The sequence below is a fragment of the Phoenix dactylifera genome, chromosome 1 (assembly GCF_051530095.1).
Source record: "Phoenix dactylifera cultivar Ajwa chromosome 1, Ajwa_hap1_PhDact_Kaust_v1.1, whole genome shotgun sequence".
Classification (NCBI taxonomy): Eukaryota; Viridiplantae; Streptophyta; class Magnoliopsida; order Arecales; family Arecaceae; genus Phoenix; species Phoenix dactylifera.
Window position 1 is genome coordinate 58,892,032 of NC_143190.1, and position 25,570 is coordinate 58,917,601.

The following is a 25,570-nucleotide window of genomic DNA, read 5'->3' on the forward strand; positions in this document are numbered from 1 at the left end:
GCCTATTATTATTAGGCTTATATTTTTAAAACTATACCAAACACGCGCGCGCGCGCACATATATATATATATTAAAAATAAAATAAAATAAAATTATAATTTTTATTTGTAAAATAGAAAAATGATGCTAAATGATATCTAATTATCTAAGTTTAAATATAATTTTATTAATTATCAAATATTGATCAAGTTGCATATAGTCTGGAAATAATTGAGAGAGAAGACAGTCTTGGAAGAAAGAAGAGAAGAGAAAAGGAAAAAAAAGCTTTCTCATGCCCTTTGGAATGCCCAACTTGGTTTCTTTGCGAGTCCCCAAGGATGAAATGGACCATCAAGTCCCTCACGAACCACCTTGCCAGGTTTATGGCGTACAAAAACCTGGCTCGGTGCTCATTCGAGTACGCTAAGTGGTATGTTGAGCAATACTCTTATGAAGGGAGGCAGGGGCTGGGACGTCTCTCTAGATTGGGTCATCTGGTACTTAATTACATTTGGATATCTGAAACCCAATTTGTTAAAATAAAGATCTCATGAATAATGAAAAGTTAAATATATAATTTTAGTTCCTTCATATTCCTCTAAATTCTGCTTTATCCTTTTTATTTTATTAATAAATTTAAAATTTACTTCATTGAAAGCTGGAATAAACTGAAATAATTGCACATGCTGTTTCGCTAAATGACCAGAAAAATAAACGCATAAAATACGTTTTTGTAAGACCAAAAAGAATAAGATATTTACAATAATTAAAATAAAGTTAGTTACTCTCGCTTGCCGGTTATTGTTCCAATTAAAATGATTAATTTGTTCATGAACACTGGGACTCGACCTCGGACTCGAACTTGATAACTTGGATCTCGTTTATTGGATCGCAATTCAATACGTCTGGGTCGGGCTGTTGGGCTTCGAGCGAGCGGCTTTAATGTGCAACCAAAATAATCTTACTCAGGGTGACCCTATCTCCATTGTACTCCACTTCATGCCCGTTAGGCGGTCACCTTATCCACTCACTCTCTTCTCCTTTCCGTTGGTCCGCCGAGGGCTAGCTAAGAAGGAGAGAAATCTCAGAGCCAAACTCCCCGCCATCCCAAATCCCAATCCGTCCGCCAGAGGAAGGGAAAATGGCGGCGGCGATTCCGATGCCCTCCTTCATATCGGCTGCCCGTTCTCAGAGCAACCCCTCGCTCTCCTCTCCCACGGGCGCCCCTTTCCTCCCCAGGACTCCCTTTCTTGCGCCCTCTAACCTCGCCCTAGCCGTCGCCAAACCCTCGATTCGAATCGCTTCCCTCCCTTCGAGGAACCGCCTCCAGGTCCGCTGCCAAGAGAAGCAGGTCGCAGTCGTCTCCAGGGAGAACCGGTGGATGTACGAAGAGTCCGAGATCAACGGCCCCGTAATCCCTCCCTCTTTGGCTCCTTACTTTCTTCATTTTTTACGGTTTTCATATATTGTAGTGAAAGAAATATTGTTTTTCCTTGCTTCTTGAACGATACGAGTCCAAAAATAGTGGGAAAGAAGGGATCTCGGAGGCCTGTGATGGAGAAATCCTTGCTGATTTGGAAATTTGATGTTTTTCGATGTGGGGAACTCCAAGAAAATCTTGGAAACTTGATATTGCACTTTCTTTTATGATAACTAAATTAGTAGGAAAGATGTTTTCTTGGAGGCCTATAGACAAAGTTTATTGCGAATTTGGAATCTTGGTCTTCTTTGAGATGAAGACCTGAACCTCGTTTAACTGATTCTTTTAGTGAGAGCTTTTGTGCACGGATTTGCTCTGGAATCTCTTTAGATGGGGGATGTCAAAGAGGCCTCGCTGTATAGTAAGTTGAAGGGATTTTTCATTGCCCCCAAATGTTGAGATCGATGTCTGGTAAACTGGAAAGGAACGAGCGGAGAAAGAAACATTAGAAGAGGTATAGCAGTGGCGATGATTGGGCACACAGTCATGGCTTATCAATATATGTTTATTTGCTTTGTGTGAATTGAAAACAATTATAGTATAAACCAAACTATATTTGAGGTAGGCATCTTTTCCTTTCTTTATATTTAGGTTCTGGCCTTATTGTGTATGTTTATTTTTTTTTTAAGCTTGATGAATTCTGAAGGTATGCCTTCTAACCATGGAAGTCTTGAATGCTCTTTCCCTTCAAAAGCTCCATCTTTGTAGTTAAAGCTTGTTCTTCATTTTTTTTTACACTTTTGGTTATTTCGTGTTTGACACGACATGTATGCACTGTTTTTCAGGACATTTGGAACAAAACTTGGTATCCTAAGGCTGCAGATCACATAACCACAGAAAAAACATGGTATATAGTTGATGCAACGGACAAAATTCTTGGCAGAATGGCATCAACTATTGCAATACATATCAGAGGAAAGAATCTTGCAACCTACACTCCTAGTGTGGACATGGGGGCCTATGTGATTGTGGTATGTATAATGCATCTACTAGTATTTGGTCTGGGCTTCTCTTTGCCAGCTGTCGCATGCACAGATCACCTAGTGAAAACTCAACCTGCAAGGACTTTTGTTTTGGATTTACAGTTTGTAATGCTGTACACTTATGACTTCTGACTTATGACACATTTTAACAATGAGGAGTTAGCTATTCTTTCAGATAGTTGGACATGCATTCCAATAAGAACTTAGCTATTCTTTCAGACAGTTGGACATGGATTCGAATGTGGTCAAACATCTTGGTCATACATGACTTCTTATCCATCACTAGTCATCAACACATTTGACATGGTTGGTTTCATAGAAATCCTTGTTGCAATCTGGTATATGAATTACATCATTTTTGAGAAGGGTTACTAGATGATGTAAATACAATCTGCAGTTTTTGTCTTTGAGCTGAAGGCATGCCTAGAGGCATAAATAGATGGGAACTTATGCATTTTATGCATGTAACAATTGTTAGGAAGCTAAATTCAAGCCCCGTGACATATAATTTTGAATTTATACTCGTTGGCCTGTTATATTTGACAAAATCTTGGTCAAACTTTGTGTAAGGTATTTGACTGTAACCTTTTAGTTCAATTGGGAGGCCTGGTGAGGGCAAGTATAGAAATTTTCTAGCAGTTTGATATAAAAGTCTCACATTTTAAATCTGTAATAAGTTGGGCAAGTTTTAGTTTTATCAGGACAGTTTTATAGGTCCCCACGTTGATTTAGGAACTCTATTTAATTTGGTTTACATTTGTACCTTCTTTTGCATGTGAATGGGTCACTATAGAACTTCTCTTGATATTTGTGTAGGGGAAGCCATATTCTGGACTTCTTGTGGCCTTTTGAAGAAAACTGTATTTATCCTCTTTTAATTATCTGTTATTGCAGATCCTACTTTTGTAAATCATCGTAGCTATGTACAACTCTGTTTTTTTGCCCTCCTATACTTCAAAAAATACGATCCACAATGGAACAAGCCTTGAATACTTTTTATCTTAAACAAATTGTATACCTTAATAACTTGTACTGTCTTTTATTTATGATAATAAAAAAAAAGAAACAAATTATAAAGGAACTCAAAACCAATATACTTTTCTAATTGAATTGAAACTAAGATTTGAATAAACATAAGTGTATTGTCCAACAGTGTATGGTGCTACCCTAATCTTGTTTAAACATCAATGCATTGAATAGGTTTTGAAATTAGATATTGAGATTACTTGGGTATACAAACACGTACAATTCTCTACTATTATAAAATTATAACATAATGATAGATTACAACCTATGAAGTAATTTAAAATTCTAGATATGTATTATTGCTATTTTTAAGGCGCTGAATGATCAAGAAGAAGAGGGGAGGGAAGTAGAAGGGGGGGGGGGGGGGCATGAACTCTACTGCCCAATGATCTATTTGGCCTGTTGATCAAGGCTAAATTTTGTGGAATCATTCCTTACAGTTCCCTAATTTTTCATGACAAAATCTGCTCTCTTTCTGTACTATGACCCATTCTATTCTTTATTACACATGCCATGCCATTTCAATCGGCCGCTATCTATTTTTGCATCGGATAGTATCTGGAATCTGGATATCAACCATTATCTTTTGTACAACTTAAAAAAAAAGGTGTCCCACTTGAAAGTCAGATGTATACAACCTTACTCTTGTGTCTGGAGAAGCTATTTCCATGTTTTGAACCTATGACACCGAGGTCACGGTGCACCAACCTTACCATTGCACCAAGGTCTGCCCACATCTTGTAGACAAATGAAGCTCCTTCTACTTAATATACGGCATATATGTGAGCCTTACAACATTATCTCCTTATGTCTCAATGGCCAGTGGCATCACAAATACATGCTAAAAGTACTCCAATTTCAAAAACCCTCATTGTATCTCCGTCAGTATGTAAAATAAGATTTGAGGGCATGGAGATTTGACTCGTTGTGGTGTCTTTTTGGTCATTGGTCTTGGTTGGAATGTCTTTCTTATTTCTATTCCCACTTAAGCTACATCTCATTAGTTCACTTATTTTGAGATTTTAAAGTGTTTTGAAGTTCTCCTTTATTCCAATTAAATTCAAATACTGCTGGTACCCCTCTTTTCATCTCATTAATAAATTATTACTCTGTAACCTTCTTGTGTTATGGACGGTAGTGCCTGCTATAATATTTTTCTCAAACTGCACATATCCTAGAGCTTTGAAGCATGGATATGGATACGCCGACAAGGAAAATCTTGAAAAAGTAAGATATGATACTAGGATATGTTACGGAATATATATAGGTGCATGTAAACACGTACAAAATGCATTCATAGATACGTAAAAATACATATATATGTATAAAAAAAACATCCATAATAGGCTACAAGTTTATCAGTTAGTCGTTATTTCATAGACTAATGCATACTTCATATTTTAATATTAATATCATATATTACAAAATTGACCCCCTATTTTTGGAAAGTATGAGGGAAGTGTAGCCGGATAGTATCCGAAATGTTTTTTTTAAGAAAATTTTTAAAAATAGGATATTTTAAACAAGTATTGGAAATGTGTCTTGATGGAAAGCAAAATGGATCATCCTACCTCAGCGTGGGACCACCTAATTTCAGCCAAATAGACCTTAGCACCGAGCAGGCTAGACTTCGGTCCCGTTGAGCGCCAGTCCAACCCCGGACCTTACCAAAGGCCGAGCCGATCTCGGCCAGATCTCTCCGCTGTCATAAGCCTGCAGGATCGACCAAAAGCCGAAGAAGTCCCGTTGACCGCAGGTATCTACAATAACGCCCCTCAAATTGGGCTCGGGACGTCCTGCAGGATCGACCAAGAGTCGAAGAGGCTCCGTCGACCATAGGTATCTACAATGACGCCCCTCAAGCCAGGCTCGGGGCGCCCTGCAGGATCGACCAAGATCCGAAGAGGCCCCGTCGACCGCAGGTATCTACAATGATGCCCCTCGAGCCAGGCTCGAGGCGCCCTGCAGGATCGATCAAGAGCCGAAGAGGCCCCGTCGACCGCAGGTATCCACAATGAGGCCCCGGCCTGAGCTCGGGGCGCCCTACCGAGTTGACTTTAGAGCCGAGGAGGTTGGGCTGATCTCAAAGTTCGCTGAGCCGACCTCGCTAAACATACTAATCGACCGCAGGTAACGGCGCCCCGATCCGAGTGAGAGCGTCCTGCAGAGTCAACTAAGAACCGAGGAGGCCGGGCCGACCTCACCGAACATGTCGCGGCCTCCAAGTCAGCCCGACCTCAGTGCTCATCAAGCTGACTTTACCAAGTAAAGGCTGCGGCCTCCAAGCGAGCCCGATCTCACCTACGGCCGCATCCACGTGCGCACCTATGTGCGCCCCTACGCTCACATATGTAGTCATACATTACAACCTCACCGCATCATGCTTTGCTTGCTGGCCGCTCTACAACATGACGATCACGGGCCGTACCTTGCTGCCAAGGGCCATACCCTGTTAATGCCTGCAACGCCATACCGTGCGCAGGAACTGCTTGAAACCTATACCCCAAGCAAGCCGTGGCCACGCGCCACCTGACCTTCGCCATTTCCTCCCATGATGAGGACGGGCCATACCTCCGCCACCTGGGCACCTCCGCGGGGACTATAAATAGCCCCATCAGGTAACGCCTGAGGATTTTTTTTTCCTATGGATGGACCAGCTAAAAATCTACTCTAACTTAATCATTGGAGGGCTCTCACCGGAATCCCACCGGTGAGACTTTGTGCAGGATCGCCGGCGTGCAGGAATCGATGTCCTTCATCCTTCCCTACCGGTAGCTCCCTCAACTCCTCCGGTGTGGTCACCCTTGGGCCGAATTTGAACCACATGTCTATACCCAATGAGTATAGGTATTTGATATGGATGGAATACGGACGCATCATGTGATTTGAAGTAGCTGTGCTTCCTAGCCTATGAGACAATTCAATGTGGGACCAAATCTTGGTAAAACTGGTAAAAGAGGAAACTACCAAAGTGCCAATAGTGCTATTAAAGATTTCAAAATTATATGATGATAAGGGAATACTTTTGCATCCACTTCTCTTCCTGAGTTTAACCTCCACTGCTTGATGATTAATTAAGTACAATTTTCTTGGTCAGCACTTGATAGACATTTTAGACAATTAAGTAGTCACTGGTTTCAGATTTCCTAAGTTGGTCCAAGCTGAAATTATGGGCTGGGCAGACATAATTTGGAGCTAGTTGATTTCACAACATCCAATGTTACAGCCGCTTTTAAACCTTAATAGTCATGTCCTTTTTAAATTAGGTTATTTTACTGTAGCAAAATTAGCAATTGCTCTTACTCATACTGTTGAAATGTGCACATTGTGAAATTGTTAAATTGCTGGTCACTCAATTATTCTTACTGCGCTGAACACAGGTCAATGCAGAAAAAGTTGCAGTTTCTGGTAGAAAGAGGACTCAAAAGCTCTACAGGAGGCATTCAGGAAGGCCAGGTGGTATGAAGGTGGAGACATTTGATCAACTTCAAAAGAGAATTCCTGAAAGAATAATTGAACATGCTGTGCGGGGCATGCTTCCTAAAGGAAGGGTAAGACAAAATTTAATATCTATCATATTCTTTTCCTGAAATGCAAAGGACTAATGTCCTATAGTGAGAGAAAAAGCTAGAGATCTACCTGTCCAATTTATTGATCATACTATATTTGTTACTCTGGTCGAAAAACTGCTGTTTGAGGGGATGTCATTTTGTTTTTTTCCTCGAATGTGAAGGACTAACCTTTTTCTTTTACAAAAAAGAAAGAAGAGAAGAAAGCTAGAGATTTAACTAATCATATTTATGAATCATAAAATCTGCTGCTACTTGTGAGACTACTCTGAGAGGATTTCATCAAATGTTCAGAAGCTGGACAGTACCTACCTCATTACTGGTTTCTACTTTGGTGCTCACTTAGAATAGGACTGCTGATATATCCGAAGCTCAATATGGCACTTGTCCTGCCATAAAGATAAAAGGACAATGGAGCTTTTTGAGAACTTGATTCATATCTTTGCATTTACTTCAGATTTGATTCATAAACATTGCTTTTCCATTGGTTGGCATGATATGCACTGGTTCCTTTTTGTGGTTCATTGACTAGAGTTCATTTTCTGAATATTTAGAAGGCCATTATTAATTGTTTGTGTCATGCACCAAGTTTTTATGGAATGTGTGTATTTTTTGCATATGATCTATGTATATTCATTATTTTATTCTCCAAGAAAAACTGATGGCATCATGGCAGTGTTTCCGTGACATACATTGGACTTGATGGTTGATGCTTATGAAGGATCTGATAGCATACTTTTTTTTTTGTACTTTCAAATTTATTTTTAATGCTCTTTTATTGTATCTTGTGGGAGGTCAATCATGTCTACGGTCTGCATCATTTAAGTATCTCTATATTAGTTTGCAGGCAAACCGCTTCCCATTAAATGAATCACTGGTTTAATTAACATTTTAAATTTTCAATATTCATTGCATTTGGAGGCCTTTTTTTTCTTGAACTTCCTCATCTTTGTATTACTTATTCAAAGGACTCTAGGTTCCATTTTCTTATTGGTAAGACTTATGAGAAAGTTCAACTTAACAAGAAGTTGAAAGCCAATCTTTTGGCGCTCTAGCCAGAGTTTAACTTTTGCTTCGTGCAGCTCGGAAGAACTCTATTCACGCACCTCAAAGTGTACAAAGGCCCAGACCATCCACATGAGGCCCAAAAGCCTATCCCTCTTCCTATAAGGGACAAGAGAATACAAGTAACGAGGTAGATTTTCTGGGGCTCTCCAGATATAAGATGCAGATTATTCATGTTGTGCGGACGTTAGGATATTCTTTTTTTTTTTAAAAAAAAAAAATTCTAGTCAGAGTTGAGAGGTCTATGGTCAGCATGTTCATTTTAAGAGTTGTAAAAATTTCTCTAACCTATTTCTTGCCTCCTGATACTGTTAATGTGTATTATCAGTTTATCTCGATTGCTGCTGCTGGTCAAGTTGAATTCATTTTCTGTGTATGTTGCAATCTCAATTAGATTAATACAAGGTGCCTCCACATCTAAAGTTTGGAAAATATGAATGTTCCATTGAAATCGCTAATTATTTATGACTCCTGATCGCCGCCAGGTATTTGATGGTTGTTCTTAACCAGAGATATGAATGTTGCCCCGAACAGAAGTTGCTGCCAAGTGACCATCTCATGCATAGCCTGCATACTTCAACTTTGAAGTTTGACACACTGATACATTTATGCCTGCTTCTAGTTTTAGTCCCAGCTTTTCTTTACAAGTTTACCAAGTTCAAACCATTGTAAACTTAGGTTGTAGGCTTTGCCAATTGGAAAATTTTCACTTAAGGCTAATGGTTAGTATTTTACATGCTTTGAATTGCCATAGCTTAAATGCGAGCGGCAAAGATACAGTCATTCTATTCTATCTAATTTCCTCTGGATGCATCGGTTCTGCTCTAGCTTTTCTGCTTCTCTCTCTTTGACCTCTCATCTCAACAGTCGTCAGGATTTAGGGCACAAGGCATGAGTTTTTGGATGCTGGATGGCCCTAAACAAAGAACTGTTTGCCAGACCTACGTGCAACTTCTTATAAGTTGCATGCTTCCATCATTACTGGGTGCCGATCGAGATGAATCCATACCTGATGCATCAGCTGACATTGCCTGGTTCTCAGTTGGGTCCTGCCAAAAGTTTCTTCTCATTCCTCTAGAGCTCGAACCAATTGCTGAGATGCTCAGGTTTGAAAGGAGAGGTTGGAGAGGAGCTTGTCCTTCGAGCAAACTAACCACATTTGACATCGTAGGTCTCAGCGTAGGCGATGCACTAGTGCACAAGAGAGCCACATTCAGCATCATTATTGCCTCTTCCTTTGAATACTCTGAACCGAGGTCTGGATCTACCAATACCAACAGGGTCCCTCTCTCCTGTAGAACCTGTGCCTGGGATGCCAAGAACAAATTAAATGTAAGGATTCTTTGAATCATTTATCCAATTATATATATCCAATCATACTAAGTATAATTCGAAACACTGTTCATAAAGGAGCAGAACTAAAATTACTTTCTTTGATATCAAAGACAAAACAAACTTAAAAGAATACAGGTTTAAAGAAAAGAATAAAGGTTTAAAGTTACCCAGTCAAGAAGATAAACAAATTCTTCTTGCGGCTTATAATTAGTATTGCTCTTTCCGCTAACAATTTCTAAAGCAACTACTCCAAAGCTGTAAACATCTGCTTTACTGGTTAGATGACCTCGCATTGCATATTCGGGAGCCATGTAACCTCTGAAAGAATCAAAATATGACAAAAATGCATTAGTTGCATGCCTAATATTTGACAAGAAAAGTGTTGATGGCACCATGCCCGAGAAAAAAGAAAATGTACTTCCAAGTACCACTGTCTTTCTTTTAGGCAAAATATTGTACTGCCAAAACCTTTCAATGGATTTTCTTGAATGTTTGAAGAAGATAAATCGTTTTTTAGAAAGAATTTAGATTTCTTCAGTTTTTTCAGTTACAGACCAGAATTTGATAATGGATCATCAAGTAAATTAGTCATTGACAAATCATGTTCATCGATGATAGCCATCATAAACTTGTTATGCTAACAATCGCCGAAGACTAGCATACTCTGAAGAAATAACTAGAAACACTAAAAGAATACAGATAATACCACATAATAGTAATTCTGGTGATAAACCTTTATATTGTAAGAAACCATTCTTCACAAATTTAATAATGGTTAAAGATACTTGTTGGCATGTGCTGAGATTGAAATTTATAGTGCTTAAAATTAGAGGTATTCTTGACTAGGATGTAATAAGAGTTGCATCATAGCTCATTATTTTCTTCCAAATCTAGGTTTCTCGTTACCATAAATAAATATCTAGATGGATATAATTGTTTTCGTTGCTCGTGATGAAATTAGTTGGCGACCATGGTAAGTTGCATCCCAACTGATTAACCTTGAACAACCAGTCCATCAATAATGACTATGGGTGCAAATTTATTCAAAAAAGTCATTTTAACAATTCAAGAAGAAATACGTACATTGTTCCAGCCACTCGAGTGCTTATGTGGGTATTTTCCTCTTCATAGAGTTTTGCTAAACCAAAATCAGAAATCTTGGCATTTAGATCTCTATCAAGCAGTACATTGCTGGCCTTGATATCTCGGTGAACAATCTTCAATCTGGACTCCTCATGAAGATAGGCCAAGCCTCGAGCTATGCCAAGGCAAATCTTATGTCTTGTTGGCCAATCCAATTTCAATCTGCACTCTGGTTTTTTACCTATACAATATATTGATAATTATCTGCTCTGATCTAACCAATCACACTCAACTCAATAGCTTAGACAAAAAATCAACATGAGAAAAAAGAAAGGAAAAAAAGAGACAACTTACTAAATAGAGCACGGGCAAGACAATTGTTTTCCATGTACTCGTAAATAAGCAATAATTGGTTTCCTTCAGTACAACATCCATAAAGCTTCACAAGATTAGGATGTTGCAATGCAGAAATCATGCCAATTTCGTTCACAAATTCACGAGTTCCTTGTCTAGATCTAGATGAAAGCTGCTTCACGGCAATTACGGTTCCATCTGATAGCAGACCCTACATTTTCAAGGAGAATATAGTTTAACATAGAAGGTAGTTCAAATATAGAGGACTTATTATATCATACTAGGCATCAGGACATAAGAATATACAAGTAAGATATCATCACTACCTTGTAAACTGAACCAAATCCGCCTTCCCCGATCAAGTTTGCAGAATCGAAGTTCTTGGTTGCTGCTTTAATTTGTCGCAAGGTGAAGGATCCAGTTTGCAGGTCAAGGCCTCTTAGATCTACTATAAAAAGCAGAATTCATGTATGAGATATAAAATATAGGATATTCAAGTTTTCATTTTCCGTCACCTTTTCAACACCATGAGATGCATAACCCATGTCCACTGCACTACATTTCATGGAACCAAAACAAATCAAGTTCATTTGAGTATCATCAACACATGGAAATGTGCCCTTTTAAAGGGTTTTGAGCATGCAAGATTGAAAACCGGAAAAGTATAAAAGTAAAAAATTAAGCTCATAAAATTAAACAATATTAAGAATATTTATACATTTATAACAACGATAGTTTCACTTAGTCCAACAAAATATCCCGAGAAGCCCAACTCATTCTTGTCTTTCCTCTCCTATTGGGTAGGGGGGGAGGGGGGCATAATTGGTAGGAACGGCAATGGGTAGTGTTGCTGGAAATTGGATCCGGGGATGACCGCGGACCGAGAAGGAGGAGATCCGGCTGGTGGTATGGCGGCTGATGGCTATCTCCGGCGGACCTGCAAAAAGCTTGTGGCCAGAGGTTCCGGTGCAGGCCCTCCGATGTTTAAGTCAGAGAGGGATTTTTTATGGAGAGAAGTAATGTAGCAATGTATTTTAGCCAGAGAGAGGAATAGGAGGCCTTCTTTTGTGGAGGAGGAAGCCCCCTGCCTTGCCAATGTTCCCCCCTCTTTATAGGAGGGGGTGTGGCGGTTACTCACCCTTGATTGCGATTGCGCATATCTCGGATTAAATAGGTTACCTTAGATGGCACGGGCGTTCAAATTAGCTGGCAATCGGTTGAGATGGTGGGAATTCAAATTTTGACAGCTATGGTGGCGGAGACTGCGGGATTTGATCCCGAATATGGAGGATTTGGTGCTCCCTTCTTTATGTGGGTGTTCCGCGCTCGGCCTTCTGAGCTCGGCCTTCTGAAAGCTCGGCCTTCTGAGCTCATGCCTTCTGAGCTTGACCTTCTGAGGTCAGGCTTGCTGTCGGATTCGGGTGCTTTAACCATATGTATTGGGTCATCCATTTTTTCCCCCAACACTACCCCCGACTTCCGAGTTCGAGCTGTTTTCGAGCTCGGGCGAAGGAAGTAGCTAATCGTCCATCGTCATGTAATATAGCCAAATGTCTATGGAAATGTATGTGCCAAGTAGGGTATACCTCTCGTGCAGTCGGAGCTAACGGCTTTAAGCCGAGCTGTCCAAGCCGAGTTAAGCGACTCTGCTCCGAAGTCGACTTCAGCGGCCTTCTTTGACTTGTGGTCGACTCAGCAGGGTGCCCCCACTCAGATCGGGGCGCGTTGTCGTAGGAGGCATCGAATGGCATTGAAAGGTGTCGAAGGACGTCGAATGGCGTCGAAATGGCGTTCCGAGCTTGGTCAGGGCATCCCGAGCTTGGTCGGGGCATCCCGAGCTTGGTCGGGGCATCCCGAGCTTGGTCGATGCATCCCGAGCTTAGTCGGGGCGTCGTCGAGTAGTTCCCGAGGTTGAGGGAGCCTTAGCTCGCGGTCGACTCAGCGGGTTATCCTGAACTTGGTCGGGGCATCCCGATCTTGGTCGCGGCATCCCGAACTTGGTCAGAGCATCTTGAGTTTGGTCGGGGAATCCGAACTTGATCGGGGCATCCCGAACTTGGTCGGGGCATTATTGGAGATACATACAGGAGACGGACCTCGTCCGTTGGCGATCGTGCGCTCCCACTCGGAGCGGGGCGACGTTGGAGATGGAGATACCCGCATGCGACGGACCTCATCCGTTGGCGATCGTGCGCCCCCACTCGGAGCGGGGCGACGTTGGAGATAGAGATACCCGTAGGCAAGGTTCGCCGTACCGGTACCGAACCCCGTACCGTTGCCGCATTAGTATAGGCGTACCGAGTGTCAGTACGGTACAGTATGCGGTACGCCAGGTGTACCGACATTGGCGTACCGATACCGGTATCCATCGGTACGGGTACGGTACGCCCGGTACCGATCGATACAGCATACCATGCCCGTAGGTCATCTTTTGCATTCTCCGACCTGAAAATAGGTAAAATATTGAAATTATTTAAAGCTAAAGTGGCGTCCCGTACCTTTTGGAGATATTTTGATGGCTTTCGAGCTTCGAAGTTCCTTAGGACTTGGCTCAGCACCGGCCTTCTGAGGTCGACGTTTTGAGCTCGACCTTCTGGGAGAGGCGTTCTGAGCTCGACCTCCTGAGGTCGGCCTTTTGAGGTCAGTCTTCTGAGCTCGGCCTTCTGGAGGAGGCCTTCTGAGGTCAACCTTCTGTGCTCGGCTTGCGGAGCTCGGCCTTCTGCGTTCTGCCTGCCGAGCTCGGCCTTCTGCGCTCTGCCTGCTGAGCTCGGCCTTCTGTGCTCGGCTTTCTGATGTCGGCCTTTTGAGGTTCGCCTTCTGAGGTCGTGCCTGCCGAGGTCGTCCTTCTGAGCTCGATGGGAGCTTCGGTGATAGCGACGCTCTGCAGGAGAGCGACGTCGTGAGCACCGTTCTGAGGACTTACACCCATGAGGAGGGAGTACATGCCGGTCTCTTACTTGCTGCAAGCCTTGAACAGCCGCAGTGAGCGCTTGGACTTGTTGCACCAACATGTCAAACTGTTCTAGGTGGATCCGGGGAGCTTGATCTACCGGAGACATTGGTGGTGGATTCTGGACTAAGCGGCCAGGACTTGGTGCATGATGCCGGGAGGCATTAGAGGCTCCTCTGCTCCTTAGTCTCATGATCACGACTCGGTCCCTTCCTCTAGCGCCATCTGTTGCTGGAAATTGGACCCGGGGATGACCGCGGACCGAGGAGGAGGAGCTCCGGCTGGTGGTGCCATGGCTGACGGTTGTCTCCGGCGGACTTGCAAGAAGCCTGTGGCCGGAGGTTCCGGCGCAGGCCCTCTGATGCTTAAGTCAGAGAGGGATTTTTTGTGGAGAGAAGTAATGTAGCAATGTATTTTAGCCAGGAAGAGGAAGAGGAGGCCTTTCTTTTGTGGAGGAGGAAGCCCCCTGCCTCGCCAGCGTTCCCCCCTCTTTATAGGAGGGGGTGTGGCGGTTACTCACCCTTGATTGCGATTACGCATATCTTGGATTAAATAGGTTACCTTAGATGGCACGGGCGTTCAAATTAGCTGGCAATCGGTTGAGATGGTAGAAATTCAAATTTTGACAGCTGTGGTGGCGGAGACTGCGAAATTTGATCCCGAATATGGAGGATTTGGTGCTCCCTTCTTTATGTGGGCGTTCTGCGCTCGGCCTTATGAGCTCGGCCTTCTGACCTCGGCCTTCTGAGGTCAGGCTTGCTGTCGGATTCGGGTGCTTTAACCATATGTGTTGGGTGATCCATTTTTCCCCCCAACAAGTAGAATACCGCGAAATTTGACCTGCCCATATCTGAACCGTTTAGAATCCTACTACCCAAATCCATCCCAAATCCGATTAAAAAATTATTCAAAAATCTCAAACTTGTCCTATTAAAAAATAGTAAATCCATATCCGAACCCGCCTGATTAATTTTTATTCAGATCAAGTTATTCGGGTCGGGTCGGATACCGAACCGAATCTTCTTTTAGGACTTCAAGATTATTGTAAGTCCAAATAAGCTTTTGTAACTCCACTGCATGTAAAAGATGTACATTTTAAGACTTGATACATGCTTCTAAGATTTAAATGCTAATGTCACAATTGTGAGGAGGCAAACAAGAATGCTACCTTCCACCATTTTTCATCCTCCCAAAGCTAACCAAATTTTGGTAAATTTTATTTGGCAACTCTCTGATGAACGTCAGAACAATAGAGAACAACGATCAAATGCTATAAAAATATGCAGCAATCTCACCCATCTATTGTATGTATGTGTGTGTGTGTGTAATCGGGTTCAGGTAGTGGGTACCCAGGGGTCAAATCCCAAGCCTGCTCCAAACCCTAATCCGTTTTAATTTTAAATCTCAAACCCTTTCCAAATCCAATAGGGTTTTGCTAAACAGGTCCTATCAGGATTTAGGACAGGTCGGGTACCTGAAAAAATCCAGCCAACTGCCATCCCTAATAATTGGTGCTCCTTGATGCAACAGTTTTGCCTCATATTAGTGGGCCTTCCTTTTGAGTTATATATTTGTGAAGCAGGTCATGCATTGCTCCTTTTCACTACTAGGTAAAGCTCTCTTTCAAAAATAGGTAGTTTGCTCTTGAACCAAATTTTTACATGCTAAACAAGATAGGGTACCTAAGTATCATATGCTGAGGCCTAGGGAGAAGGATCTTTGGAAGGAAAGGGAATAAGAAAGCTAAGAGATGATGAAGGAAGAGAACTTGCAGAAAAAAAATAAAATAAAGATTTATTTTTAATTATCATGCATGAGAAATTTGCAGCACATTCTCTTGCTAATTTCTTTCATGTGTCCTCATAGACGTGAGACAGATTTTCACAATTGTCCAGGACACTAATGATGATTGAGATCCACCTATGTACTTAACAAGTTTCAAAATTTGTCAGCTATGTGGGAGGTACACCAATTGATTACACTGATTATGGCACAGAATCCAATGTGGAAAAGCATCATATTTGAATCAATCCAACACCTCAAAAGGGTGTGTCCAATATTTAGCATGGATGGTGCCAGATACAGGTGTCAACCTGTGGCCCCAAAGGTGGTTATGAATATCCTACCCAACCGGGAATGCATACAAGGGTGACAGCAGATCAACATGGAACTAGTCTTCAGAGGGTCAACATGATTCCTGAATCTAATGCCATCAAGACTGGTATCTGATGTACTCAAAACTATCTTACATGGCAACGAATCACTCATTTGAGTATTAGATGATTTTAGCACTAGAATATCATTATTTTTAAGCAAGTACCCAAGGATTCACCCATGTTTTCAATAGAGGAAGCCTTCAAACCCGTAAATACATGTCTGATTAGTTGCCAATTCAGTATTACAAATTCTGGAGGTAGGCAGAGGCTCCTTGGTGCTAGTTCCAAACCAGTGAACCCTTTGTGAGGTAGAGTGCTGATTCTGAATTAGAGCAAGTTCCATTCTCTCCCTATACCTCTTCTTTTAATTCTCCACTCTTGCCTTCCTCTTGCCCTCTTGTTGCTTCTACAATCACAATTCCTCTTGCCATAAACTTCCATATGCTATCCTGAAAATAACCAACCCATTTTCCTAGATGGTGTCATGTTACTATAGTTGAACGAATAGTTAGTTTGTATGCAGATTTGCTAGATTAGAAGGTCAGCCTCAATATCGTGTGCAAACAGTTTGAGATGGAGGTGCGGTTGTACACTTTATATTCTTAATAGATTTATCCTAGATGCATCCATGTTATTGTGCTCTTTCATGGCTTTTCATTAATATTATTATTATGGATGAGAAGTTTTTGGATAGTAACAGTTCCTTTCTAGAACACTTCAGGGAGATCTTTTTTTGACTGTAATGAAGATATATCAGATAAAGCAATGAAAATATCAGTATCTTTAAGTTTTGAGGAATTCTGGAGGAATATAATATCATAGCATGAAATAGTAAGAGTCTAATTGAAGTTGTGTCTTCTTCTTCAGTGAAATGGTTTTCCTTTCATCTATTAATTAATTATGTAAAATACTAGTGCATTAGCTAGCAATTGAACTCTCATGCTCATAGAGGCCATGAGAGCAACCATACATGCAGAGAAACACATGCACATAAAAAGAGATATAATAACTTGGAATTGGGATGTATAAACATTGAGAATCCCATACCGAGTATGAACTTCAAATAATATGCATCTACTAGCCTTTTCTCAAAAAAAAAAAAAAAAACACATTGACATCATATTAGTATTTAGTATTAGCTAATCATTTAAGAGTGTAATGTGGAAGCAGGCTAGAATCAGAGTATAGACTAAATGTGATAGCCTTCAATACCTTTGTACATGGAATTAAGCCTTAACCTCCTCCTCCAGATGCCCAGAGCCAACAGAACCAAGAAAATCCCCAAAGCCATGACCACAACCACAATTATAGTATATATTCTATTACTGCTAGGAGATCCGACATCTAGGTGAGGATCAAAATCTGATGATAAAAACAAGGTGATGTCAAAAAAATTGACTGCATTATCAAGTTTCATGGCAGCAAAAAATTACAACAGCAAAAGCCACTGAAAATTACAGAACTTACTAGGTGTCACTGAGATAGCTGATATCAGAGGACCATACACTCCTCTAGTTGGGATGCCTGTCGTCCCCTTTCCAGCCCAGTAGAGCTGTATCTTCAAGGTATTCTGTGTGATGTTTGTTGTAAAAGTCTTTATAACTGGTTTTCCAGGTCCACCAGCTGCATCTTCAATGTTGAAATCCAGCAATACCATCTTTCCCTGTATTGAGCAAATTTTAGAACCACTATAATTTTTATGTTTAGTTAATCAGAGGATTAAATAGGGAAAATATGTGCACTATAGTTACCTGAATGAAAACATTAAATAAGCGCTTCCCAAGGCTGCTAAATGTATTGTCATTTGTGAAAACTATTTCTGCAAAGTGGAGTTTCACAGTGTAACTTCCATTCATCATACACAGGCCATAATAGGTAAGTGAAAGAGCAGAAAGGCGTGCTTTTGTATATAGTTCTGGATGAAGCATGGAGAGTATAGATGTGTTTGTAGTAATATAATTGTCCGCATTCGCATCATCGTCCATGAAGTCCCCTGTGCTGCTGAATGCCCAGTTTGGACCTAAGTAAAACGTTGAAGCACCTCTTTCCTCTGTATCTGCTTCATACTTGGTTCCCTTGATAATTGTTTCTTCACCTCCACAATTGATGTGCAAGGAGTACTGATCTGTTCATAAGATCATGGTGAGAACATGTAATATAAGCTGGGATCTGGTTACATACTTGTGTGGACAACCACTTATTAAGGCGATAATTTTGCAAAAAAATATTTTTTTTAGACATAAATTAATCATCATTGGGTTCTGAAGTATAAATCTATTGTCTCTCTCTTTCTCTGAAAGAGTATGAACAGCTCTCGGTAGAACTTCATGACTTTTTAAGTGTTTTCCGCCTAATTTTGGTTGTCAAAAAAGCTTATTGTGAATTATATTTTTCAATGAGATAGACAGAAGCAAGCGTTACAAAATGCATGTCAATGAAATTACTACATGAAGCATGGAAATTAATGTGATCAAAACTACGATTACTATAATACCTAGGGAAGGAAAACTTTTGATCAGGATTTGAGTTGAATAATGAATTCGATTTACTCACATTGTTTGTTGGAAGCACTGCAGGGGAAAGTCCTCTTTAGGCATGAATTTACTGTACTATTCACCAGAAGATATAATACAAGTAAGAGAACAAAGCTAGGGTTCAGAAAATACTTGGGTAACTAAAGATGCTTTTCACGTATGTGAATAAATTTATTTGACGTCTCAAGCTAATCTTACATATTGTCTGCTGCTGGTGAGTAGCACTCCACTGTGTTACTGAAAAGCATTAATTGGGAGTTATAGTTTGAAGAAAGGAAAAAAAAATCATGTTAAGAGGCAAGCAAAATCTAAGAGAAAGCATTCTTACACACTCCCTTCAAGACATTGAGTAATGCCTGAGCTTCCCACTGTGAAGTTATTGTAAGAAATATCCCTGGATTTCAAAACTAACAATCAATATCTGATATTTCTGTAGAAGAACAATGAAATAGAAAATAGTAAAGAATCGCTCCAACTGGGCAAGCAAGTGTGCTGAGATCTTATCAAATCATATATGCAAAGTTGGCTACATTGAACCCTCAATCCAAACAATTTAACCACATATATTAATCCAGATATATTAGTCATTATAGTCAACCACTTCTGTGGTAGGACTGAGTACTCTTTCTTTGGTATTATCAATAATTGTAAGATGTCTAGTATCAGCATAAATTAGGCTAGAAGAAAACACATTCATGAAGCTAGATGTTAGGCCCCAGATATTTGTACGTGATTGGATTAATATATTCAGCTGTTTCCATTGATAAAACTCAGCTGCATCACATATAAAGCTCATGCAACTCATATATATCCAAAAGTTTATCTGAAATACCAAAATAATGATTGTGGCCGCACATTCTCATGAATGTGGGAATTTGACATCACATGAGCAAAGGTATTGGCATAAAAATGACAGGAATTCTTGTATTTGACAAAGTCTAGAAGATAGGATCCCACATGTTAGAGGCATATGTAAATTTAAATGTTTTATTTTCTGCTTATTTAATCTCCATTAGACAAGAACCATTTGAATGGTGCATCTGAAAAAATATAACAGAAAAGTACTAAATATCAAACCTTGCCTTCTTCCTTTCAATTGAAACCTTACCAGTATACAAGATACTAGTGGCATATCATAAACTTCCAATCAATAAGGTAGGCCTCACTACCTATCAAGTAGAGGGTTGTATGTAAAAAAATGTGCTCAAACTTTGATAGATCATAACTTGATCCCTAAAGCCAATATGCATACAGTCGAGGTAATTGTCTTCTAGGTGAAGGTTAGGTTTTAGTTTATATCAGAAACTCCCCACCAATTAGCAAGATCTGGTTAGTCTACAGTTGGAGATCGCGTGTATTTATAAGAAAGAAGGCAAGGATTTTTTTTTTCCCTTCTTGCGAGGAGCTAGATTTTGAAAAGTTCAAAAAGAAACTTAACTATATCCTTCAAGACATGTTCTGCCATCACACACATTTTGAGGACATGGAATCTTAAGATTCATAATGGCTCAATGCCCATATCAGTGTCCTCACATCATATTGCAAGTTACCTAGTCCAAATTAAAGAACCTTCAAAATCGTGCTTGTTAATAAAAGAACATTAGTAACATCCATTTTTAATTATTTAGCAGGGATTCTCTTTGATATACATAAAATTGTATACATATGTTCATATGTATCTAAGTATGTATATGTCTGTATATGTATATAAGTGCATCTGTACATTTACTTATGTACTAGAGTTGAGGCATGTGCAATGCAAAGGAACATTCACTGTGCATGGATGGCTATGACTTTTAGGACTAGGACATGCAAGAATGTACTTTTTATTTTTAAAATAATATCTACAATATTATTTTATGTGTAGCCTATTTAATTAGAAAAGATCTTTAATTAGTTAAAAAGAATTAGTTTTAATTAAGAAGAGTTTTGAATATATGAGAATGCTAACCGATGAAGGAAAGTTCAAAAACCTTGATTTCCATTTAAATATAGAACATGAGAACGTGATCATATATGGAAAGATATCAAGTAATAAAAAAATAATTTTCAGTGGGGTTGGTATGCATGTGGGATAGAAAGAGTATCATGTGTTTTTTTCTTTCTTTCAGGTTAGGAGGTGCATGGATTGTTTCTGTATTTGCAATATGGGGCCCAGCTTCATGTTTTGGGGCCATCCGATTGAGGCCTCCTTAAAGCCTTTTCCATTATAGTAGATATGTGCATGCATATGTGCAACCTAAGTCGTGCACTAACAACTGCACCAAAACTTTCTATTTAGCGAGTATGGATGATTGCAGTGCATTAAAATTTTTATACGCACAAAGATAGTGAATGTACTTGTTTTGTCAGATAATAACCAGACAAGGAATATGCATGATGCAAATGACCAAAACAACTAAACCCTTTTGGACTAGAAAAACAAGCATACCACCATACTAGCTATAAGTTCTTTAACAAGAAAATTGTGAAGGAATATTCATTTCACATGGATTTAGAAATAGGTAATTTCACAACCGTTGAATTTGAGCACATTAAATTCAGATACTGTACCATCCTTTGTACAGAAAAAGAAGGAATCACATGTCTAAATGCTTCTGGCAAGTTAAAAATAATTTTATATGTATTATTAGTTAGAAAGTTTTATGATAGGTCTAAGACATATTAGCAGCCAAACATCATAAAAGAGACAGACCGAAGCTGTCGGTAAAAGTATTATTGCTGGCTGATATGAAAAATCAAAAACACATACACATTCTTGTTTCTCTTCAAGATCCATCCTGGTATGGTCCCAGAAAGCATGTTTGCAGTAAGATATCTACCAGATAATGGCATTGTGATTCCACAAACAGGGGTTAGAATTCATTCTAGAAAGATAAAAAAGTTCGACAAAAAATTGAAACTAGTGATGCTAATTATGTCTATTGAGACTTTAAACCATATAAAAACAGTATTTAAAAATTATTTGCAACTTACATGAAATCTACCTTAACCAGGAAAGCAAAGGAACTTGGAATTTCTCCAGTCAACTTATTAAAGCTGAGATCTCTGCATAGACAGGGCATAGAGCACAACGATATCAAGAATACGATTATGTTTTGTTATAAATATTATACATAACAAATGTAAAGAAATCATAAAAGTCTAAGAAGCAAGCAATATCCTTGTATGAGGTTAGACCATGATTAACAGAGAGAAAAGCTTTGCTAAACTACAGACATGAAGCACATCCTAGATTTTTGGCAAACATTGTATGGATATACTTCAATATATAAAAGTAATATATAGCAGAGAAGCCTATAATGCAATATGAATGGGCAATGATATTTGTTATCAAACCAGAAATAATTTAACTGTGTTTGATTTTTTTTTTTTTTATTATAAACAGACTACATTGTGTTTCTCCCTTCGGGTTCTAGATGGAAGGTAAATTGCAACAATGAGAGAAATTTTATGAAGGACAAAACAAGACATTATCTAAAGGCATATAATTGTTAAGATGGTTAAACTGAATGCTGAAGCAATCAGCAACTACTTGCCATATCTATCCAATATAATTGTCCATTAAATGGAGTTTTCATTACAATGCAAATCTGATGAGAAAAATTAGTATTCCTTCATGAACTGCTCAAATAGAAAAGAATCACAAAAAACAAAAGGATGAGGAATGATGTTAGTCTAAATGAGCACATGCTAGTGCTGGAGTTCATTGGCCTGATAATACATGCTTTGTTTTATGGGAAGATTAAGAAATATATAACTTACAAGTGCTTCAGCATCCTCATCGATCCAATATAAGCAGGGATATCTCCATGAATGGAGCAATTCCTCAGTATCCTACACACAATGTGCATTTCTATTTTTAACTCCATTATAATGCATACATGCATATACATAGTACATAGATACCTATAGCAAAGCAGATGTATATAGACATCAAACCTTATCTAGATATTTAACTTACAGTGCCCTCAAATTTTCCATTTGACTCAACTCTGGAAAGGTTGATCCATTTCCACTCAGGTCACTAATCCTCCTAAACACCAATAAACACATAAAAGATTCAGCTTTATTGATAATACAAAATAAAAAAGAAAATTACAAGCATGTATCACAACTTGCTTACAAATCAATCATCCTCGTCAAATTTGAAATGCCAGAAGGAATGGGCCCCTCTAGAGAGCATCCTTCAATCTGCCTGCACCAATATGTACATAACTCTTTGGTAGAGAAACATCATAAATTAGCGGAGAAACTAATTATCATATTTTATTTTAATGGATGAAGGAGTGAATTTGCTTACAGTTTTTCCAGTCTGGTCAAGTTTTTTATAAATTCAGGTATCTTGCCAGAGAAGTTGTTACCAGAAATCCTTCTGTTTATGTAGCAAATATGTTAAAGCATTCCAAAACAGCAAACTTCTTCAAAAATGAATACACATAATATTATTTATTGTTAAATGTTAATAAAATAAAAGAAAGAAAGAAAAATAACTCACAGATCAGTCAAATTGGTCAACTTTGCAAGAGCCTCGGGCAGCACCCCAGTGAACTCGTTGGAGGAAAGAACACTGAAATTCGCAATTTTATTAAAAGAAGATAACAAATAAATGATCAGGTTTCTGAGGTTCTTCTTTAAATTGGGGAAGAAATGGGGAGGGGTGAAAAGCTCACAGTTTCTCCATGGGAACAAGGTCTCCAAGCTCAGGAGGGAGAGGCCCGGTGAAGCGATTCCCTTCGATGCTCCTGAGGAACATGTTCATTAACCTTCATCACCATTCTAACCAACCAAATTGGACCAAATAATAACCAAAGTTATAGGAGAGAGGGGGTTTAAGAGTTCCATACAGATTGGTTAAGGTCGTAATCGTTGTCAGAACTATGGGGAATGGCCCAGACAAGCGGTTCCCCATCAAAAACCTGCATTATTTTTTCTAATTTCATCTTAGTTTCCATCACCATATTATTATACATTTCAACATCTAATTAACCAAAGCCCGGGCATTTATTGATTGATTTAGCTAATGAAGTATTCTTAAACATGGATTGAGATGGAATTGACTCGAGAAAAAAAAGGCTTACAGGCCTTGCAACCGCATGCTCGCCCATTGCTCTGGGATGCTGCCGTTGAAGACGTTGCGGCTCAGATCTCTGCGATCAAAACCTTCCGTTTTATAAGAGAGAGTAGTTTAACTATACCAGTGAAGGGGAATAACTTAATAGCTAATAAAGAAAGGGGTCCCGGCTCCCGAGTCCTTAGTCTGCAGTGAGGCCCACGCGGTGTCGCCGGAACGTGTGGGCCCATCAGCTGCCCAGCCACCACGTCGTGGGCCGCAAACCGAACGCCACAGAGGATTTGGAATCAAACTATTTCGAGGCCCAACTCGGGTACATATCGGCGATTCTCGCCGTATATTGTATCGCATTGGAATTGAACCACTCTGCTTAATGCCACAAGGCATGAAACGTCTGGTGGTTCGATTGGGCCCCATACGTTATTATATATTAAATGATATATTACTATTTTAAGGTGTCGGTTCCGGTAACCGGAGGTGAGGATGCAGCCGACATTCTCCCGTCTGTACTTACAGCAGCTGGAGGCGACGAAGCAAGCCGAATGCCGGGGGAAGCACGCCTGAAAGGTTCTGCCCTTTTAGAGACCTGCGTCACGATACCCAGAACCCCGTTAAAAATTGATAAATAAATCAATAAAACAGTGAGAATTAAAACTACCGATGATTAAAGAATGAAAGAGGATATCAAAAACCGAGAAGAGATAGGATATTAGGATGAAAGGCCTACAAGCTTTTTAGCAAAAAAAAAAAAGGCCTACAAGCTTATGATGTGACATTGGGATTTATGTAAGGAGCAATCGCAGACGACGTCGCTCTCGAGAACCTTCGTCGCATCCGGGACGCTCCAGTTCCCTTCGCCGCTGCAGGGATCGACGCCGAAATCCCAGTTCGTCTTCCCCAGTTGCTTCGCGATTCGCCGGAGCGCATGCACTGGCACTCGAGACCAAATCCAATCAGAAAAATGTAGCTCCCCTATTAAATACAGGATTCGCCTCGCCTCCATACCTTCTGATTTGGCGAGCGTCGGCGATGCCGATCCGACCGCGTAAAAGAAATCGAGACAGAGGAGGGAGGAGAGAAGGAAGAACGCAAGATTTTCTCTCATCGCTTCCCACGAGCTTTGCAGCGACGCGGGATTGGAACTGGAGTGGAGAAGTGGGAGCGAACGATGAGCTGGAGGAAAGGGGGTTTTATGTAGTCTCCAAAGAGAAGAAGGGCTTCGAAGAAAACGACCTGCAAATCTGCAATTACTCTTGGCGGGTCTTTTGGGGAGGGAGATATAGGGATAAGGATGGTGGGGCGGCAACGGGGACGGGAGCATATCGGAGTAGATATTGGTAAAATCTCGTCAAAGGGTTTTTTTATTTTTGCTAATAAAAAAGGAGAAGAGGGGAGGAAGAGATAAGCTCACCCCCGCGTAGCAGTCCCCACTGGGCCCCCACCCCGCCAGGAGAATGTTCGATGCGGGTAGAAATGACCGTGTGTTGGGCACCCCAGCCGGTTTTACTCATACCCTCCCCACCCGTGGGTCGGGTCGAGTAAGGGAGGAAGAGATAAGCTCACCCCCGCGTAGCAGCCCCCACTGGGCCCCCACCCCGCCAGGAGAATGTTCGATGCGGGTAGAAATGACCGTGTGTTGGGCACCCCGGCCGGTTTTACTCATACCCTCCCCATCCGTGGGCCGGTTCGGTTACTCGACCCAACCCTCCGTGTGAATACGTCACACCTGGCACTACCCAGGCTACCAGCCGACCAGTAGCGCTTCCAGACCCCGTGTCCAGGCGTGGGGCATCCGGTCCCTAAATTTAATCGACGTCCGTGCGTTTCGAACTTGGAACCACTTGGTTGGAAGCAAATGCCCCGTTCCAACTGGGCTACCACCTTGGTGGCAAAGGGTCATTTACTCGGAGGCGTTTCAGACAAAGTGTCGTAAGATGATTGGAAAATGATGGACTCATGTCTACAGATGGGTCATAAGTGA

The 25,570-nt window shown here is 40.4% G+C and overlaps 2 protein-coding genes across 5 annotated transcripts; one reads left to right on the plus strand and one right to left on the minus strand.

Annotated features, from left to right (window-relative positions):
- The first annotated feature begins 967 nt into the window (after nucleotides 1-967).
- EMB1473 (Ribosomal protein L13 family protein) lies at nucleotides 968-8,535 on the plus strand. Its single transcript, XM_008814314.6, has 4 exons — nucleotides 968-1,391; nucleotides 2,246-2,431; nucleotides 6,850-7,020; nucleotides 8,121-8,535. The coding sequence occupies exons 1-4, from the start codon at nucleotides 1,122-1,124 to the stop codon at nucleotides 8,235-8,237; spliced, it is 744 nt and encodes a 247-aa protein (XP_008812536.3). The 5' UTR covers nucleotides 968-1,121; the 3' UTR covers nucleotides 8,238-8,535.
- A 105-nt stretch (nucleotides 8,536-8,640) lies between these two features.
- LOC103723413 (Leucine-rich repeat transmembrane protein kinase) lies at nucleotides 8,641-24,832 on the minus strand. 4 transcript variants are annotated; one of them, XM_026800079.4, is made up of 24 exons: nucleotides 24,595-24,832; nucleotides 24,348-24,519; nucleotides 24,104-24,175; nucleotides 23,597-23,665; nucleotides 23,363-23,434; nucleotides 23,189-23,260; nucleotides 23,014-23,085; nucleotides 22,819-22,890; nucleotides 22,642-22,713; nucleotides 22,480-22,551; nucleotides 22,281-22,352; nucleotides 21,492-21,563; nucleotides 21,268-21,333; nucleotides 18,844-18,909; nucleotides 18,714-18,752; nucleotides 18,535-18,590; nucleotides 17,733-18,106; nucleotides 17,449-17,644; nucleotides 17,194-17,343; nucleotides 11,202-11,320; nucleotides 10,876-11,086; nucleotides 10,522-10,762; nucleotides 9,606-9,756; nucleotides 8,641-9,410 (listed from the first exon to the last, which is right to left on the minus strand). In XM_026800079.4, exons 1-24 carry the CDS (start codon nucleotides 24,692-24,694, stop codon nucleotides 9,045-9,047), a joined length of 3,024 nt encoding a protein of 1,007 aa, XP_026655880.3. In that variant the 5' UTR covers nucleotides 24,695-24,832; the 3' UTR covers nucleotides 8,641-9,044. The 4 variants fall into 4 exon arrangements, with proteins under 4 accessions (XP_026655880.3, XP_089782209.1, XP_089782211.1 ...); XM_089926083.1 differs by having other exon boundaries at nucleotides 11,202-11,323; XM_089926085.1 differs by having other exon boundaries at nucleotides 11,202-11,323; nucleotides 24,348-24,822.
- Nucleotides 24,833-25,570: the final 738 nt, after the last annotated feature.